Source organism: Pleurodeles waltl, chromosome 11, assembly GCF_031143425.1.
Source record: "Pleurodeles waltl isolate 20211129_DDA chromosome 11, aPleWal1.hap1.20221129, whole genome shotgun sequence".
In the NCBI taxonomy this organism is placed as follows: Eukaryota; Metazoa; Chordata; class Amphibia; order Caudata; family Salamandridae; genus Pleurodeles; species Pleurodeles waltl.
In genome coordinates this window covers 37,775,873-37,796,373 of record NC_090450.1, presented here as the reverse complement: position 1 = coordinate 37,796,373, position 20,501 = coordinate 37,775,873, and the positions used below count along the sequence as shown (strand labels likewise).

At 46.6% G+C, this 20,501-nt stretch overlaps 1 protein-coding gene across 8 annotated transcripts in view; it reads right to left on the bottom strand.

Annotated features, from left to right (window-relative positions):
• Positions 1-9,106: 9,106 nt before the first annotated feature.
• The window catches only part of EIF4G1 (eukaryotic translation initiation factor 4 gamma 1), a 723,480-nt gene continuing 712,085 nt past the window's right edge, over positions 9,107-20,501 (bottom strand). For all 8 annotated transcript variants that reach the window (XM_069212975.1, XM_069212971.1, XM_069212974.1 and 5 more), the window contains 2 exons: positions 11,279-11,419; positions 9,107-10,365 (listed from right to left, as the gene is read on the bottom strand). In XM_069212975.1, the coding sequence (XP_069069076.1) occupies positions 10,184-10,365; positions 11,279-11,419 (323 nt within the window). In that variant the 3' untranslated portion in view covers positions 9,107-10,183. The remainder of the gene's footprint in view (positions 10,366-11,278; positions 11,420-20,501) is intronic.

Below are 20,501 nucleotides of genomic sequence, written 5' to 3'. Positions count from 1 at the left end.
GTCTTCAGGGCCTACAGTAGAATGTTTTCTCTTCAACTTTCACCAAACTTTTCTTTAAAGAATGCTCTCCCTCCTTCGACAAATGCTCTTGTGCATTTGACAAATGCTCTCCCCTAGAGCTTTGGTGGTTTAAGGGAGCGTCAAAGGCTTTTAATTGGTAGGTGGCGTCTTTCACCTTCCTGTTTTCGCGGACTCCTGTCTTGAGTCCTTCACTCCTCCGGAGGCCCTACTCGTGGGTTCCATGGAAGTCTTTTTCGTGAGTAGTGCCTCTGGGCGGCAAGCATTTCAGCACTGAAGTCCCTTTATGGCCTCGCAAGTCAGATTTTTATCCGGCGACAGACTTAAAGGATGTCTCTTACCTCTTTATGAGTAGATTTCCAGGATGTTCTGTTCTCCCTCCAATGACTCTCCTTCGGCGCTCGCTTTATTTTCTTCCTTGTCGCTCGATAAGCTGAAATATTTCAACAATGGTCTTGATTTCGGACCTTGAAGAAAATGGTGCACCATGCTCTGCTTTTTCCTCACCCTCAAAGTCTTTGGTCCGAACAGGCAAGGAAGTCTTCGCTCAGATGATTGAAAGAAAGAAAGGTTGCACAAAGGATTTTGATCTTTCTGTGCATATTTATGATGGCAGTTCTTACAGAACTGGAAAGGTGTCTTTTCCATCACGGCAATATCATAAAATAAAATGGACAGTGTTTTGAAACTTTTCAAACACTCAGAGTCATAGACCTGGGTTTAATCCATCATTATTTGGCTTGCCACATCACCCCATTTCAGACGCAGCCATATGCAAATCAGTCTTGACCCTGTTCCCATAGGGAGCAGTCCAGCCCAAACTGCCAAGCCAGGTCCTGCTTGAACAGGACTCAAGCATCCTGGAACCAGTATCAGGGTATCATACTTCATCAGCCAGACTGGCTTGAGTCCAGTGGCGCAGCAAGCAAGGTACACACGTCTGGACATACCCTACTGTAAAATGACCCTTGTTGCAGTTACGCCCCACTTTTTGCCTGATATTGATGCAGACTTGACAGTGTGCTTGGACACTGATAACCAGGCCCCAGCACCATTGTTCTTTCACAAAACAAAATTTACCATTGTTTCCACAATTGGCACACCCCTGGCACACAGACAAGTCCCTTGTAAAATCTACCAGTGGTACCAAGGGCCCTGTGACCATCGAAGGTTCCTAAGGGCTGCAGCATCTGTTGTGCCACCCTACGGGGCCCCTCACCTAACACATGCACACTGCCATTGCAGATTTTGTATGTTGGGGGGGGGGGGTAGGGGTGAGAAAAAGGCAAAGTAGACATGGCATCCCCCTCAGGAAACCATGCAAACAAAACACTGCCCGTGGTATGGGTAAGTCACCCCTCTAGCAGGCCTTAAAGCCCTAATGCAGGGTGTACGATACCACAGGTGAGGACATAGCTGCATGAACAATATGCCCCTACAGTGTCTACGTCCATTCTTAGACATTGTAAGTACAGCGTGGACATATTAAGTGTATGATCTGGGAGTTTGTCAAAACTAACTCCACCATTCCATAATGGCTACACTAAATACTGGGAAGTTTGGTATCAAACTCGTCAGAATAATAAACACACACTGATGCCCCCTGTATTTTATCCAATCCTGCCACTGAGAAATGAGTTTGACCCCCTGGGATGAGAGCCTTTGCACTCTGAGGCCAGAAACAAAGCCTGCACTGGGTGGAGGTGCTTCACATCTACCCCCTGCAGGAACTGTAACAACTAGCGGTGCAAACTTCATGTTACAAAGCCCCAGGTCACTCCAGCTAGTGGAGACGCCCAGCCCCTGGACAAATCCCCACTTTTGGCGGCAAGTCCAGAGAGATAATTAGGAAAAACAAGGAGTCACCACCTCAACCCGGCGTCCAGAGCTGAAGTGACCCCCTTCCTCCTTGCAGAATCCACCATCTTGGTTTGGACGATCAGGGCCAATAGGGATAGGAATGTGCCCCCCTCCCCAAAGGGAGTAGGCACAGGAAGGATTTAGCCAGCCTCAGGGAAGGTATCATGCTCTGACCCCTAAAAACGCCCCTTAATCTTGTATTTAAGGGCTCCCTGAACCAAGCAAGTCAAATTCCTGACAACCTCAAGAAAAGGAGGACTGCTGCGCTGACAACCCCGCAGAGAAGGAAAGGAGACAACTGACAGAAGAAAGGCGACATGTACTGCAGGTCCACAACCTCTAAAAACCCTCCAGAGGACTGCCTGCATCACAGCGGCCCTGTTCAAATAAGAACAGAAGAAACCTACAAACGAAGATTTTTGTTGCATGAACAAGTGGCTGACTTAATTTCCACCTTCTGTTACACTTTGTAATACTGAGACAAACTTTGTTTTGGTCTTGTCAAGTTAGACTTCGCATACCCAACTAGCCTTGAAAGTCACCTGTTGTGACGAAACACACGTGTTGGCTGGGATTGTAGAATGCTACTCATCTTATTACCTTGATGTCCATATCTCCAAATAAAAAGGAACCTACTACAACCAGAAATCTGGATGACTTGTTGATTACAAACTTATTTGGAGTGCTGCAGTATCTTTGAAAAATATATGTTTTTTTAACACTATATTATGCTCTTGGGTAGTGGAGCATACCTCACCGCTTAGCACCATGCTCCACTCTACTTTGGACTTCCTTCAACACAAACTATCAATGATTGTACTTCTAGAACGTTCAGGGCGTGCACCAATTTACCCATACCTTTCTCTGTATACTCCATTATTCTTGGTTGTTCATCTCTATGCCAAACATTTGTGAAATTGACTATTCTGAAACCGGCAATAATGAAAATGTCACTTACCCAGTGTACATCTGTTCGTGGCATCAGTCGCTGAAGATTCACATGTTGTGCATAGCCCGCCATCTGGTGTTGGGTCGGAGTGTTACAAGTTGTTTTTCTTCGAAGAAGTCTTTCGAGTCACGGGACCGAGGGACTCCTCCTCCTTGTCTCCATTGCGCATGGGCGTCGACTCCATCTTCGATTGTTTTCCCCGCAGAGGGTGAGGTAGGAGTTGTGTTGTAGTAATAGTGCCCATGCAATGGAGTGAATAAGTATGTACCTATTTAAGGTTTAAATAATATATTTACAAATGTACAAAGCTTAAGCTAACTTCCGAACGGCTACAGGCTCCCGGGGAGGCGGGTGGGCACATGTGAATCTTCAGCGACTGATGCCACGAACAGATGTACACTGGGTAAGTGACATTTTCAGTTCGATGGCATCTGTCGCTGTAGATACACATGTTGTGCATAGACTAGTAAGCAGTTATCTCCCCAAAAGCGGTGGCTCAGCCTGTAGGAGTGGAAGTATTTTGAAATAAGGTTCTTAACACGGCTTGACCTACTGTGGCTTGTTGTGCGGATAGGACGTCTACACAGTAGTGCTTGGTGAACGTGTGAGGCGTAGACCATGTGGCTGCCTTACTTATTTCGTGCATTGGAATATTTCCTAGAAAGGCCATGGTAGCGCCTTTCTTTCTGGTTGAGTGTGCCCTTGGTGTAATGGGCAGCTGTCTTTTTGCTTTAAGGTAGCAGATTTGGATGCACTTAACTATCCATCTGGCTATACCTTGTTTTGATATTGGGTTTCCTGCATGAGGTTTTTGGAATGCAATAAATAGTTGTTTAGTCTTTCTGATGTTTTTTGTTCTGTCAATGTAGTACATTAATGCTCTTTTGACATCTAATGTATGTAGTGCCCTCTCAGCTACAAAATCTGGCTGTTGGAAGAACACTGGTAGTTCTACAGTTTGATTTAGGTGGAACGGCGAAATAACTTTTGGTAAAAATTTAGGATTGGTCCTTAGGACTACCTTATTTTTGTGTATTTGGATAAAAGGTTCTTGTATTGTAAACGCTTGAATTTCGCTTACTCTCCGTAGAGATGTGATGGCGATGAGAAATGCAACTTTCCAGGTTAGGAACTGTATTGCGCAAGAGTGCATGGGTTCAAAAGGTGGACCCATGAGTCTTGTTAAGACAACATTGAGGTTCCATGAAGGAACGGGTGGTGTCCTTGGTGGTATAATTCTTTTAAGGCCTTCCATAAATGCTTTAATGACCGGTATTCTAAATAGTGAAGTTGAATAGGTAATCTGCAGGTATGCAGATATTGCCGCAAGGTGTATTTTAATGGAAGAGAAAGCTAGATTTGATTTTTTTTAAGTGTAGCAAGTAACCCACTACATCCTTTGGAGATGCGTGTAATGGTTGGATTTGATTATGATGGCAGTAGCAAACAAACCTTTTCCATTTGCTTGCATAGCAGTGCCTAGTGGATGGTCTTCTAGCTTGCTTTATGACTTCCATACATTCTTGTGTAAGGTCTAAGTGTCCGAATTCTAGGATTTCAGGAGCCAGATTGCTAGATTCAGCGATGCTGGATCTGGATGCCTGATCTGTTGATTGTGTTGTGTTAACAGATCTGGCCTGTTGGGCAATTTGAAGTGGGGTACTACTGATAGGTCTAGCAGTGTTGTGTACCAGGGTTGCCTTGCCCATGTTGGTGCTAGCAGTATGAGTTTGAGTTTGTTTTGACTCAATTTGTTTACTAGATATGGAAGGAGAGGGGGAAAAGCGTATGCAAATATCCCTGACCAGTTTATCCATAGGGCATTGCCTTGGGACTGCCTGTGTGGGTATCTGGATGCGAAGTTTTGGCATTTTGCGTTCTCTTTTGTTGCAAATAAGTCTATTTGAGGTGTTCCCCAGAGTTTGAAGTAAGTGTTTAGAATTTGGGGGTGAATTTCCCATTCGTGGACTTGTTGGTGATCTCAAGAGAGATTGTCTGCCAGTTGATTCTGGATCCCTGGAATAAACTGTGCTATTAGGCGAATGTGGTTGTGAATTGCCCATCGCCATATCTTTTGTGCTAGAAGGCTCAACTGCGTTGAGTGTCCCCCCCCCGTTTGTTTAGATAATACATTGTTGTCATGTTGTCTGTTTTGACAAGAATGTATTTGTGAGTTATGATTGGTTGGAATACTTTTAGTGCTTGAAAAACTGCTAGCAGTTCTAGGTGATTTATGTGCAGTTTTGTTTGATGTACGTCCCATTGTCCTTGTATGCTGTGTTGATCGAGGTGTGCTCCCCACCGCGTCATGGAAGCATCTGTTATTACATATTGTGGCACTGGGTCTTGGAAAGGCCGCCCTTTGTTTAAATTTATACTGTTCCACCATAGAAGCGAGAGGTATGTTTTGCGGTCTATCAACACCAGATCTAGAAGGTGACCCTGTGCTTGTGACCATTGTGATGCTAGGCACTGTTGTAAAGGCCTCATGTGCAGTCTTGCGTTCGGGACAATGGCTATGCATGAGGACATCATGCCTAGGAGTTGTAATATCATTTTTGCCTGTATTCTTTGTGTTGGATACATGCGTTGTATGATTTTGTTGAAATTTTGAATTCTTTGTGGACTTGGAGTGGCTAATCCCTTTGTTGTGTCTATTATGGCTCCTAGGTATTGTTGTACTTTGCACAGCAGAATGTGTGATTTTGCAGTTGATGGTGAAACCGAGTTTGTAGAGGTTTTGTATGACCTGATTTGTGTGGTGTGAGCACCTTGTCAGTGAGTTGGTTTTGATTAGCCAGTCGTCTAGATACGGGAATACGTGTATTTGCTGCCTTCTGATGTGTGCAGCCACTACTGCTAGACATTTTGTAAAGACTCTTGGTGCGGTTGTTAAACCAAACGGCAATACTTTGAATTGGTAATGTATTCCTTTGAATACAAACCTGAGGTATTTCCTGTGCGACTGATGTATTGGTATGTGGAAATACGCGTCTTTGAGATCTAAGGTTGTCATGTAGTCCTGTTGCTTTAGCAATGGTAACACTTCTTGTAGCGTGACCATGTGAAAGTGTTCTGATTTGATGTAGGTGTTTAGTTTTCTGAGGTCTAGGATTGGTCTCAGTGTTTTGTCCTTTTTTGGTATTAGGAAGTACAGTGAATAAACTCCTGTGTTTATTTGTGTCTTTGGTACTAGTTCTATTGCGTTCTTTTCCAAAAATGCTTGAACTTCTATTTCCAGAAGTTCTGAATGTTGTTTTGATAAATTTTGTGCTTTTGGTGGTATGTTTGGAGGGATTTGTAGAAATTCTATGCAATAACCATGATGGATAATTGCTAAGACCCAAGTGTCTGTAGTTATTTCCTCCCATGCTTGGTAATACTGACCTATTCTTCCCCCCACTGATGTTGTGTGGAGGGGATGAGTGACATGTGAGTCACTGTTTTGTTGTAGGGGTTTTGGGGCTTTGAAATTTTCCCCTATTCCTAGGGAATTGTCCTCTGTATTGGCCCCGAAAGCCTCCCCTTTGGTACTGTCCCTGGTAGCTGGACGGTGTTGCCTGTGAGGTGCTGGCTTGTGTGGCCTGACCCCGAAACCCCCCTCTAAAGGTTGTCTTGCGGAAGGTGCTGTAAGTGCCTCTGCTCTGCGGAAAGTAGAGTGCACCCATGGCTTTAGCAGTGTCAGTGTCCTTTTTTAGTTTCTCAATTGCCGTGTCCACTTCTGGTCCGAACAGTTGTTTCTCATTGAATGGCATATTGAGGACAGCCTGCTGTATCTCTGGTTTAAAACCAGACGTTCGTAGCCATGCGTGCCTTCTTATAGTCACAGATGTGTTAATTGTTCTTGCAGCTGTGTCCGCTGCATCCATAGAGGAGCGTATCTGATTATTAGATATGTTCTGTCCTTCCTCAAGCACCTGTTTCGCCCTTTTTTGTAGCTCTTTGGGTAGATGCTCAATGAGGTGTTGCATCTCGTCCCAATGGGCTCTGTCATAGCGCGCAAGTAGTGCTTGAGAGTTAGCGATGCGCCACTGGTTTGCAGCTTGTACTGCGACTCTCTTTCCGGCTGCATCGAACTTGCGGCTCTGTTTATCTGGGGGTGGTGCATCCCCAGATGTGTGGGAGTTGGCTCTCTTGCGAGCTGCTCCTATGACGGAATCTGGTGGCAGCTGTGAGGTGATGAAAACAGGGTCTGTGGGAGGTGCTTTATATTTCTTTTCCACCCTTGGTGTTATTGCTCTACTCTTGACCGGCTCCTTGAAGATTTCCTTTGCGTGCCGAAGCATTCCTGGGAGCATAGGCAGGCTTTGGTAGGAGCTATGGGTGGAGGAGAGGGTGTTGAATAGGAAGTCATCCTCGACTGGTTCCGAGTGTAGGGACACGTTGTGGAACTCTGCTGCTCTAGCCACCACTTGTGAATATGCTGTGCTATCTTCCGGTGGTGAGGGCTTTGTGGGATACGCCTCTGGACTGTTGTCCGACACTGGGGCGTCGTATAAGTCCCAAGCGTCTTGGTCCTGGTCACCTTGGCTCATGGTGGTGTGTGCCGGGGAATGCGATGGAGTTTGTGCCGGTGAAACGTTAGTTACAGGTGGAGGAGAGGGTGGCGGAGTTACCTTTTTCACCATTTTTGTTTGTGGTGCTTGGTCTGACTGAAACTCCAGTCTCCTTTTTCTCCTAATAGGGGGAAGGGTGCTTATTTTCCCTGTTCCTTCCTGTATAAAAATACGTTTCTGAGTGTGGTCCACTTCGGTGGATTGCAACTCTTCCTCAAATCTATGCTTTCGCATCTGAGAGGACAGTGATTGCTCCTCTGAATAAGAACTGGTAGTTGGGTCGGTTGCGGGTCGTTTTGGCACCGAAACCCTGTCTGTACTCTTTTTCGGCTCCGAGGTGACCTTCTTTTTCGGAGTCGAACCCTCTCGCCATCGATCTTCCTCGGTGCCGCTGTCTCTGCGTCGAGCAGTTTCGGCTCCGGTATCTCGGCGTCGATCTTTTTCAGCAGCACTTTCTCGGTCCCGAGAAGGCTGCGTGCCGGTGTCTCGACCGGAGTCGGACGATCTCGGCACTATTTCGGCCTTTTTCGGTGCCGATGGTCGGTCACCGAATTTATGGGTGGAGCCATGGCCTGGTGGCAGTGGCGTCCCCTGGGCCTTGTCACTTTTCTTGTGTGCTGGCTTCGACGTCTTACTCACAGTTCTTTGGTCGTCGAATTCCTCGGAGTCCGATTCATGGATCGAGAAGGTTTCTTCTTTCTCTTGTTCCTCGAACTCTCGGTGAGCTGTCGGCGTGGACGCCATCTGAAGTCTTCTAGCTCGACGGTCTCGGAGTGTTTTTCGGGACCAGAACGCACGACAGGCCTCGCAGGTGTCTTAGCTGTGCTCAGGTGACAGGCACAGGTTGCAGACCAAGTGTTGGTCTGTGTAAGGGTACTTATTGTGGCATTTGGGGCAGAAACGGAACGGGGTCCGTTCCATCGGCGTTCTTCAGCACGCGGTCGGGCCGACCAGGCCCCGACGGAGGATCGAAAAACTACCCCGAAGGGCACCGGAGCTCTTCGATGCGGTGTGGAATCTAAGTACGCCGATCCCGAACGCAACAATACCGACGAAAATCTTCCGAAATTAGCTAATCTTCCGTTCCGAAACTCGGAGCGACAGGAACACGTCCGAACCCGATGGCGGAAAAAAAACAATCGAGGATGGAGTCGACGCCCATGCGCAATGGAGACAAAAGGAGGAGTCACTCGGTCCCGTGACTCGAAAGACTTCTTCGAAGAAAAACAACTTGTAACACTCCGACCCAACACCAGATGGCGGGCTATGCACAACATGTGTATCTACAGCGACAGATGCCATCGAACATGTTATTACTAGACTTAAGCCTTAACAAGTTGTGTGTGCTCCAACCCGTGTTTCCTTCAAACCATAGTGGGGTCTCAACCTTGGTTGAGCCATAACTTATACCTGTAGGTAGCAAGGTGTTTTGGAATTGTTTAAGCACCACTATTTTATTCAAAATGTTACCAGTTTTGATTAAACCAAATGTTTGTTACTTGTCGCACAAGGATGTACAACGATCTGAATTCACAGCTACCACTGTCAGAAGTTTTATAACCATGCCCGGATACTGTAATGGAGTCTTCCTACTTTTCCAATGCTTTTCACTGCAGAATACATCTTTCTTCATGATCACTACCCTACTTAAATTAACATGAGAGAAAACCCAATTTCCAATAGTTACCCTGCCAACATCTGAATTCTGCACAGCAGCGTCACATTGTTTTGCAATGTTCTTTTATTTCCAGTTTAGGTGAAAAGATGCTTTTAGTTTTGAATCTTCAATTAAATACTTAATAAAGAAAGCAGAAAGGTATTTACAGATTTCACTAGAACATCAGTCGATCCTTGGTTGTTTGGATTTAATAATTACAAGCATCTCCATGAACATGTTGGGGGTAAAGATACCACTTCGGCGCTCCCTTGCAGAAGACATGTCGAGGCAGCTTTATGATTGTGTCTCTTAACGCAAATTGCAGTAAAACATGGCGCATAATATTAGCAAAATCTGGAGAAGAAAAAAATATATACCCCCCGCCCTTTCATTTATTTACAGAACTGTTAAAAGAAATCCCACCAATATAGCAGGAACTCTGTACGGCCGTTGAAAGTTCTGCTCCGATTCAACATTTTATTAAGTTTTGATTTAAAAAAAAAGTTTTTATAATAATCCATAACAAGGTTTGAACCTCCTCTTCAGCTATACAAACCCCTTCAGGAAAAAAAAAATTATGGGGTTCAAACCCCAAACCAAACAAAATTTTGTAATAATTATATATATATATTTATATATATCTATATTTCAGCAACAGGGAAGGTGCAAAGTTCCACGCCTTACCCCCAATAACGGCGATTTTTTTGTGTTTTCTGGTTTTTTTTTCTCACAGCGCCAAGCATTTCTATGGTGTGCAGAGCGCTTCAGAAATTAATCCGCATTGCCATAGGTGAGTGGGCCTGAATTGAGTCTTTACAGTTCCGCACTCCTCAAGTACTCCGTTTATTTAGCCACAAACCAATAAAGGTTTTCAAAACAGAACCCAAAAAGAAAAAAAAAAAAAAAAAAAAAGAAAAAAACCTAAAAGAAGTGTTGAAAATGGAGGGGGGCGTTGACAATCCAACGACATTCCAATGAGTTCAAGTCTACTGCACACCTCCATAAACGCCGGATTGGGTATCCCCTCTCTCTCTTCAATCTCCCGTGGGGGTGGGGTGGGGGAAATTTTATTCCATTAACGCAAATCAGTCAAGTGAAAAAAAGTCAAAGTTTTGTGACTCCGCCCCAATGTCCGAGCCAGCTTCAGTTATTGTCCGACTCGTCTTCTGCTTCTCGCAACCACGTGAAAAAAGCAGTGACGGATTTGAGTGCTACACCTTTGCCCTGTTGCTCAGCTGGGTCCTTGCTAGACTCCCATTTGTAGAAGGCTTCCTCCTTAATGACATCCTCATCGTACAGGGCATCAAAGAACATTCGTAGAAGATCTACAGAAAGAAAAGCATGGTGTTACTATTGACCACAAGGCCTGGCGAGCCAGGTGAAACATACCCTGCTTCTACCTGCGATGCAAGCACTCACTGTTACAAGGACCTCTAAATAAACTGGCCACTTCTGTATCAGCATGCATTTAAAAAATCCTAATTCACTGATGAAAAGTTAACACCTGATTGCTCAATCTATACTCAGAGGCCATTTTAGTGCACTAGGATACAAAATGGCCATTTACTGACCTCATGTAGAAGTGCAAAAATGTGGAAGTCTGGTATTGAGATCTTGTGGATCAGTCAAAATTGAAATCCCTGACACCACTGTCAAAACAAGGCATTAAAAGGATAGCTTCTAAAGCTAATGCCCCAATTCACAACATTTTTAGTTTCGTTTAGTAGAAACTGCAATGCTAGACAATATATGGAAATCTACCTGCGTCAAACAAACGCGAAATTTAATGCTGATAAACCACCATGGAAAAGTTATTCTTAAAGTAATTAAAGGAGCACCTTCAGGAATGTAAAGAAAGTGGCTCTTAGATTTTAGAACTTTTAACCACAGACCCAAAAGGCAAATACCTAAAGGAGTGAAGGAATATAGATACATTTTTAGATTAAGCATTCAAAATACAAATTATTAAACTGGAACCTTCTCAAAAGTCGACAAAGAAATTCTCCCATTGCCCACCTCATTCACCCAGAAAACATCTAAAGGTAAAAAAACTGAAAAGAGGTGCACGAAGTGAGTCTGGAAAGTGGGGCACAACAGCTGTACTGTACCTTTCCAGTGCTTTAAGCAAGAGCACCAGATTGTAGAGTACCACCCTACAGGATGACCTACTCATATGACTAAAGGCAAAAGACTAAATGCAATTTAATCAAGCTAGTCAATGGCATAACTTGTCCTTACTTGGGGGTTGATCAAGTTTGCTGACAAGGGCTTGTAAGGCGTACAGGGCTTGTAACTCTTTCTGTTCGTTGCTGAAGTACTTCTGAAGAAGCTTGGCCCGGCTCCGAATCACAGCAATGTCCACCCGGTACGGATTCTCAACTGGAAGAACAAAGTTTGTTTATTCCCAAGCATGAGTGAAGCACCAATCATCTTGATCTGTGCCACACTAAAGCATATCTAAACACTCAACAAGAAAGTTAAACATATACTTGGAAGGTCTGAGCAGTGCACCCTCACAGATCTAATTGTGCACCCTCAAAGACCTCTTAATAGACAGTCTGAAAATAGAGGCTGTGCGCCAGGATACATTAAAAACACAGGTGTTGGTCCATGAATATTTTCATTTTCTTATTTTATGTTTTTGGTGAAATCCAAGCACATGTACATAACACCTTCATATCATGTGTAGGGGTCCAAAGCAGTGGTCTTCAAACTGCAGGGGCGGCCCCCCCTAAGGGGTCGCCAAATGACTGGGGGCAGGGGAAGGAGAGATACCAGGCTCTGGCTAAAGCTTGTTTAACCTGAAAAAAATGGCAGCAGTACATCACTGTGTAATGGGCCATTACTAATATGTTTTGTCATTTATATGCAAGCTGGGAGTATGTATCAAAAGAGAAGAGACTCCATATACTCTTCGAAAGCCCCGCCCTACCCCTAATAATCACAATGTGGACACTTCCCCATTAGTAAGGCCTACCTGACCACAACAGTATGTTTGTTTTACTGTATTTGACTGCATTTTTAAAACAGTTGCGTAACTTAAGTGCAATAATGAAATAAGTCTAGACATATTTAAACATTGCCAATTTATTACATTCATAGTGAAAAATTCAGATGGGGCCACGATGATGTTTTTTCCTACTGAGGTGGCGGGGCATTAAAAAGTTTGAAGATCACTGGTCTAAAGGGATCTCTGTACCTGGGTGCTTTTCCAGGTTTGGTGATACCTGCAAAGAGCAACAAGACCCCATGCCCACAGTCACCCCAAGACACTGCATGTGAACTTCCATCTGGATGGTTTGCATGCTGTTCAGTCCCACGGGAAGGTGTTGTGGGATGAGGTTGATACTACAACCCTAGCTAAGTCTAATGACGTTCCATGTTGTAGGTATCCCCAGCTGTTCTAGAATGTAAAGAAAGGGATTTAGATTGGGAGGAGAGGGGAAGAAAAGGTGTGTGTGTGTGCATAAAAGGTGAGTGCTATAGTAATGGGTATCACAACAGTTACCCAAACCAAGGACAGTTCAGTGCCTTACATAATCTAATACCTGCCAGCCACGAATTGTACTTGTATTTATTGGTTATAGGTACCTTCATTAAAGTCAAACCTAGAATTTCGTCTTGTGTACAGGGAACCCCGGTACCCTCAGAAACGGTCCCAAGGGCACCCTATAGGCCACCTGGCAGGCTCACCTTTCTCATCCTATGCTGCAAAGTTGTGTCATTTTCAGTATGGATAAGTCAACAGGTCCAGGTTTAATGTGCTAGAACATGCAGCATTAGAACAAGACAAGGGAAGTGGGAGCAGACTGCAGGTCAATGCAAGCACTCATGAGGGCAGAAGGTTACACTCAAAAAGCCAACAGCATTAGGTGAGATGAATCCTCACTGACATGAGCCACAACATGAACGACAAACTCCCAAGCCAGCGGTTGAGAGATGCTGATTTAAGAAAGACTGGTTGAAAGGAGAGACCCAAACCTCTGTTGGCAACGGGCATTGTTCGAGGGATTTGGTGTCAAAACAAAGCTAAAAGTGGCCCAATACAACATGGCATTTTTCTCAATGCATACTAAACCATTCAGGGACGCAGTAATGATTTTGCTGTTCTGTCTAACAATGTAAATTCTATGGCAACAAATCGAGTGTTTCATCTGAGTGGTAATCAGCAATCCCACGAATGCGAGTTAGTTTTGTCTTAGTGGGTCTTTCTCTTGCCTCACACCTGAAGAAGCGAGTGAAAGGCTGATTCTGCAGGGGCACCATCCTCACTGGCAGGAAATGTGACCAGAAGAGGAGTGCTAGGTTCAATTCAGATGGAGGCTAAAACTGCAAACCAACAGAATGCCTGTGAGACTTATCCACAAAGAAATGTGATCTCAAATGAGCTGAACTGGAATGACAGGCACAGGAGTCATTTTATAAATCTGGCGTGGCTTCGGCACCATCCACATATATAGCACCCCCTAGAACAAAGGATTCCCACAGAGGTGACAACTGTTTGCCATTGTTTTCTATGGGAAAATTTCTGTACTTTGCTTGGGCTGGAAGTCCTGAGCATGGCTTTCTTTGAAAAGCTGTGACGATCTATACACAGCTGATACTTTCCTGTGAACATGCTCATCATCAAAGCTGAAAACAGAGTAGCCCCACTCCTCCAGCCAAGACAATGGGCAAAGCAGCAATGATAGCAGGGAATTCGTAGCCCACGTGCACAGGCCTTTTTTACCCGCAAACCTCTGGGTAGTGCAGACTACCAAGTCAGGGAAGCCGGCATTAAGGATCTCTCTTGCCTTTATTAAGTGTGGGATGTCCAAGTTTGAGATTTGGTGGCTAATGACAGGGTCCACTTGGAATCTGTGAGTAGCATCTCAAGAGTGGCTTTACCTTGAGATTGATGGTTCTACACTGGTTTCATAAGCCATGCTTATATTTTTCAGATATGAATCAAAGTAACTGAGCCCTAAGCTCCGTTTTCAATGGGATTCCCAAAGCTGGACCAGTACAAACACTTGCTTGTTTCTTGCATGTAACCTGGACAAGTGGAGTTCGCTAGACAGTCAAGGTTACCTACTTCATTTTGGTTGATCATAGGCACGTTTTATCTACTTTGGAGCATCAAATACATTAGTCTGATACTATGTGAGGAATTTGGGTGTATTATATGGTGTGGTTGTGAGACCTCACCAAGCAATACACTACTAACCCTTCTAGGACAATTCAGGCTTCGTCTGTCATTAAGCTCAACCCTGGATAGCTGTGGCTTCGAGCAGTCAGGCTTCAACAACACAAATGTGTAACATTTTGAAACGGCATCAAAACAATTGAAGAATCACTTCTCTCAAGAAATCCAACACCAATTTAGCACAAGCATTTGCAATGCAATACGTCGTATCTCAATCACTGAGTTGGAGCTACTGGCATTATAAATTTATAACTGGACTTATTTTGCCACATTAATTGGCCAATCCTGCCGTATGTTTTGGTCCTTTGTGCCTCAATTCCAGCTGCCAGAACAGGTGGGTGATGAGAAGCACCACAAAGCGACAACCCAGACAAGCCCACCCTTGCCAGAAAAGGGCACTGCAAACCTCCAGCCAGGCGAAAGGATAGGAAATATGCCCAGAACAGCCAGAGTTGGTGGTTGCCAAGGAGTCCTCTGCACCACGGCAACCAAGACACACCCTGCCGGACAGATGCATGCACAGCAGACCTCAGCCCGGGAGTCCTAGAAGGGTGAAGGCAAAGATGAGCAGCTCCGCAGGCAGTCACACCTCCCTCACTGATCGCAAACCTGCCAGCTCCTGCTGTTTTCCAAATTATGTAGAAATCGCCAAAAAAAGCAGGCGTGCTTGCTGTTGAAATACACCGGCCCAATAGGAAAGAAGCAGCTGGAAGTTGGCACAGCGCTTGACCATGGGTCATATGGCACACAAACAAGTTTGTGTTCTATTAAACTTCACAGCGACATGGCCGCCATGGTGCCAGAGAAACAAAATAAACAGTGTGACATACCTAGTAGTCATGCAAAGTCGACCAATACCGCCAAGCGAGTTCACGCTGTATGAAACTTCTAAGTGCCATGTCTGCCATGAGCATGGGAGCGCAGATGAGAAAATAAAGTAGTTCCTCCACAGTAATTATCGGCAATCGTGCAATAATCCATGTAACAGGGTCAGTCTGCCAGGCGGTAACAAAACAGCTCCAAGGCGTGACAAACGTAAAGCATTTACCAACAACATCCAGGGATTTTTGAAAGGCAAGCCCAGGAACAAATGTAAGTGATGGGCGTGAGGTGGGCGTGGTTAAAGCTCACAGAAGAGAACACGCCAGAAAGCAGCGCTTGTGCGCTGCTACATTGGACCAAAAAAATAGCTTATATTTATATGAATTTATGGGCAATAAAAAGGAAAAGATCCACTGGATGGTTCCAGAGATGTCTTATTAAAGAAACAATAAATCAAAACTTAGCTCAACAACAAATAAGCATTGGCAAATTCAACACTTGGGAACCTTTACAACAAAAGTTAGAGCAAGGATGAACTTGGAAGTACTTTAGGTGACAAACTCCAGTGGCTCACCTGTGGAGCCAGTCAAGAGGGCCAACAAGGTCTGAAGAAACCTTGGCAGAAAAGCAGTCTTCAGTCCAGTTCTATTGTCAGTGATCCCCTACCATTCACTTCTGAGTAGTCCTGATGAAAGACACCGGATGCTGAAGATGGTGTGTGTGGTCAGCAAGGGTCTTCCTGGGGCCACTCCTTAGTCCTCTGGGGCAACTCTGGCCACGGGGTCAATGTCCCTCTGTAAGGAAATGCCTCCTTGGCATGGTTACCCCCTGACTTTTTGCCGATGCTAAGTTTTGATTTGAAAGTGTGCTGAGGCCTGCTAATCAGGCCCCAGCATCAGTGTTCTTTCCCTAACCTGTACTTTTGTTTTCACAATTGGCACACCCTGGCATCCAGGTAAGTCCATTGTAACTGGTACCCCTGGTACCAAGGGCTCTGATTCCAGGGAAGGTCTCTGAGGGCTTGTAGGAAGTTGGCTCTGTATGTGCTATTTCAAAGTAAGGAATAGCATGCACAGAGTCCAAGGGTTCCCCTTAGAGGTAAAATAGTGGTAAAAATAGATAATACTAATGCTCTATTTTGTGGTAGTGTGGTCGAGCAGTAGGCTTATCCAAGGAGTAGTGTTGAGCATTTGTTGTACATACACATAGACAATAAATGAGGTACACACACTCAGAGACAAATCCAGCCAATAGGTTTTTATATAGAAAAATATCTTTTCTTAGTTTATTTTAAGAACCACAGGTTCAAATTCTACATGTAATATCTCATTCGAAAGGTATTGCAGGTAAGTACTTTAGGAACTTCAAATCATCAAAATTGCATGTATACTTTTCAAGTTATTCACAAATAGCTGTTTTAAAAGTGGACACAGTACAATTTTCACAGTTCCTAGGGGAGGTAAGTATTTGTTAGATTAACCAGGTAAGTAAGACACTTACAGGGCTTAGTTCTTGGTCCAAGGTAGCCCACCGTTGGGGGTTCAGAGCAACCCCAAAGTCACCACACCAGCAGCTCAGGGCCGGTCAGGTGCAGAGTTCAAAGTGGTGCCCAAAACACATAGGCTAGAATGGAGAGAAGGGGGTGCCCCGGTTCCGGTCTGCTTGCAGGTAAGTACCCGCGTCTTCGGAGGGCAGACCAGGGGGGTTTTGTAGGGCACCGGGGGGGGGGGGGGGGGGGGGGGACACAAGCCCACACAGAAATTTCACCCTCAGCAGCGCGGGGGCGGCCGGGTGCAGTGTAGAAACGAGCGTCGGGTTCGCAATGTTAGTCTATGAGAGATCTCGGGATCTCTTCAGCGCTGCAGGCAGGCAAGGGGGGGATTCCTCGGGGAAACCTCCACTTGGACAAGGGAGAGGGACTCCTGGGGGTCACTTCTCCAGTGAAAGTCCGGTCCTTCAGGTCCTGGGGGCTGCGGGTGCAGGGTCTCTCCCAGGTGTCGGGACTTTAGGTTCAAAGAGTCGCGGTCAGGGGAAGCCTCGGGATTCCCTCTGCAGGCGGCGCTGTGGGGGCTCAGGGGGGACAGGTTTTGGTACTCACAGTATCAGAGTAGTCCTGGGGTCCCTCCTGAGGTGTCGGATCTCCACCAGCCGAGTCGGGGTCGCCGGGTGTAGTGTTGCAAGTCTCACGCTTCTTGCGGGGAGCTTGCAGGGTTCTTTAAAGCTGCTGGAAACAAAGTTGCAGCTTTTCTTGGAGCAGGTCCGCTGTCCTCGGGAGTTTCTTGTCTTTTCGAAGCAGGGGCAGTCCTCAGAGGATGTCGAGGTCGCTGGTCCCTTTGGAAGGCGTCGCTGGAGCAGGATCTTTGGAAGGCAGGAGACAGGCCGGTGAGTTTCTGGAGCCAAGGCAGTTGTCGTCTTCTGGTCTTCCGCTGCAGGGGTTTTCAGCTGGGCAGTCCTTCTTCTTGTAGTTGCAGGAATCTAATTTTCTAGGGTTCAGGGTAGCCCTTAAATACTAAATTTAAGGGCGTGTTTAGGTCTGGGGGGTTAGTAGCCAATGGCTACTAGCCCTGAGGGTGGGTACACCCTCTTTGTGCCTCCTCCCAAGGGGAGGGGGTCACAATCCTAACCCTATTGGGGGAATCCTCCATCTGCAAGATGGAGGATTTCTAAAAGTTAGAGTCACTTCAGCTCAGGACACCTTAGGGGCTGTCCTGACTGGCCAGTGACTCCTCCTTGTTTTTCTCATTATTTTCTCCGGCCTTGCCGCCAAAAGTGGGGCCTGGCCGGAGGGGGCGGGCAACTCCACTAGCTGGAGTGTCCTGCTGGGTTGGCACAAAGGAGGTGAGCCTTTGAGGCTCACCGCCAGGTGTGACAATTCCTGCCTGGGGGAGGTGTTAGCATCTCCACCCAGTGCAGGCTTTGTTACTGGCCTCAGAGTGACAAAGGCACTCTCCCCATGGGGCCAGCAACATGTCTCGGTTTGTGGCAGGCTGCTAAAACTAGTCAGCCTACACAGATAGTCGGTTAAGTTTCAGGGGGCACCTCTAAGGTGCCCTCTGGGGTGTATTTTACAATAAAATGTACACTGGCATCAGTGTGCATTTATTGTGCTGAGAAGTTTGATACCAAACTTCCCAGTTTTCAGTGTAGCCATTATGGTGCTGTGGAGTTCGTGTTTGACGGACTCCCAGACCATATACTCTTATGGCTACCCTGCACTTACAATGTCTAAGGTTTTGTTTAGACACTGTAGGGGTACCATGCTCATGCACTGGTACCCTCACCTATGGTATAGTGCACCCTGCCTTAGGGCTGTAAGGCCTGCTAGAGGGGTGTCTTACCTATACTGCATAGGCAGTGAGAGGCTGGCATGGCACCCTGAGGGGAGTGCCATGTCGACTTACTCGTTTTGTCCTCACTAGCACATACAAGCTGGCAAGCAGAGTGTCTGTGCTGAGTGAGAGGTCTCCAGGGTGGCATAAGACATGCTGCAGCCCTTAGAGACCTTCCTTGGCATCAGGGCCCTTGGTACTAGAAGTACCAGTTACAAGGGACTTATCTGGATGCCAGGGTCTGCCAATTGTGGATACAAAAGTACAGGTTAGGGAAAGAACACTGGTGCTGGGGCCTGGTTAGCAGGCCTCAGCACACTTTCAATTGTAAACATAGCATCAGCAAAGGCAAAAAGTCAGGGGGCAACCATGCCAAGGAGGCATTTCCTTACAGGGCTGCAGCATGTCTTATGCCACCCTGGGGACCCCTCACTCAGCACAGAGACACAGCTTGACAGCTTGTGCGTGCTAGTGGGGATAAAACGAGTAAGTCGACATGGCACTCCCCTCAGGGTGCCATGCCAACCTCACACTGCCTACAGGTATAGCAGGCCTTACAGCCCTAAGGCAGGGTGCACTATACCATAGGTGAGGGCACCAGTGCATGAGCACTGTGCCCCTACAGTGTCTAAGCACAACCTTAGACATTGTAAGTGCAGGGTAGCCATAAGAGTATATGGTCTGGGAGTCTGTCAAAAACGAACTCCACAGCACCAAAATGGCTACACTGAAAACAGAAGTTTGGTATCAAACTTCTCAGCACAATAAATGCACACTGATGCCAGTGTACATTTTATTGTAACCTACACCCCAGAGGGCACCTTAAGAGGTGCCCCCTGAAACCTTAACCGACTATCCATGTAGGCTGACTGGTTTTAGCAGCCTGCCACACTAGAGACATGTTGCTGGCCACATGGAGAGAGTGCCTTTGTCACTCTGTGGCTAGTAACAAAGCCTGTACTGGGTGGAGGTGCTTCACACCTCCCCCTGCAGGAACTGTAACACCTGGCGGTGAGCCTCAAAGGCTCACCCCCTTTGTTACAGCACCCCAGGGCACTCCATCTAGTGGACTTGCCCGCCCCTTCCGGCCACGGCCCCACTTTTGGCGGCAAGGCCGGAGGAGATAATGAGAAAAACAAGGAGTCACTGGCCAGTCAGGACAGCCCCTAAGGTGTCCTGAGCTGAGGTAAATCTAACTTTTTGAAATCCTCCATCTTGCAGATGGAGGATTCCCCCAATAGGATTAGGGATGTGCCCCCCTCCCCTCAGGGAGGGGGCACAAAGAGTGCAGCCACCCTCAGGGCTAGTAGCTATTGGCCACTAACCCCCCCAGACCTAAACACACCCCTAAATTCAGTATTTAGGGGCTCCCCAGAACCTAGGAACTCAGATTCCTGCAACCTAAGAAGAAGAGGACTGCTGAACTGAAAAACCTGCAGAGAAGACGGAGACACCAACTGCTTTGGCCCCAGCTCTACCGGCCTGTCTCCCCACTTCTAAAGACACTGCTCCAGCGACGCGTTCCCCAGGGTCCAGCAACCTCTGAAGCCTCATAGGACTACCCTGCATCTAGAAGGACCAAGAACTCCCTAGGACAGCGGCTCTGTTCCCCAAAGACTGCGACTTTGCAGCAAAGAAGCAACTTTAAACACCACATGTTTCCCGCCGGAAGCGTGAGTCTTTGCACTCTGCACCCGACACCCCCGGCTCGACTTGTGGAGAACAAACACCACAGGGAGGACTCCCCAGCGACTACAAGACAGTGAGTAGCCAGAGTTGTCCCCCCTGAGCCCCCACAGCGATGCCTGCAGAGGGAATCCCGAGGCTCCCCCTGACCGCGACTGCCTGCTTCAAAGACCCGACGCCTGGGAAAGACACTGCACCCGCAGCTCCCAGGACCTGAAGGATCCGACCTCCAGTGCAGGAGCGACCCCCAGGTGGCCCTCTCCCTTGCCCAGGCAGTGGCTAACCCTAGGAGCCCCCCCCCCCCCCCCAAATCGCTGAAGAGACCCCTTGGTCTCCCATTGATTCCTATTACGAACCAGACGCTTGTTTACACACTGCACCCAGCCGCCCCTGTGCTGCTGAGGGTGTACTTTCGGTGTGGACTTGTGTCCCCCCCGGT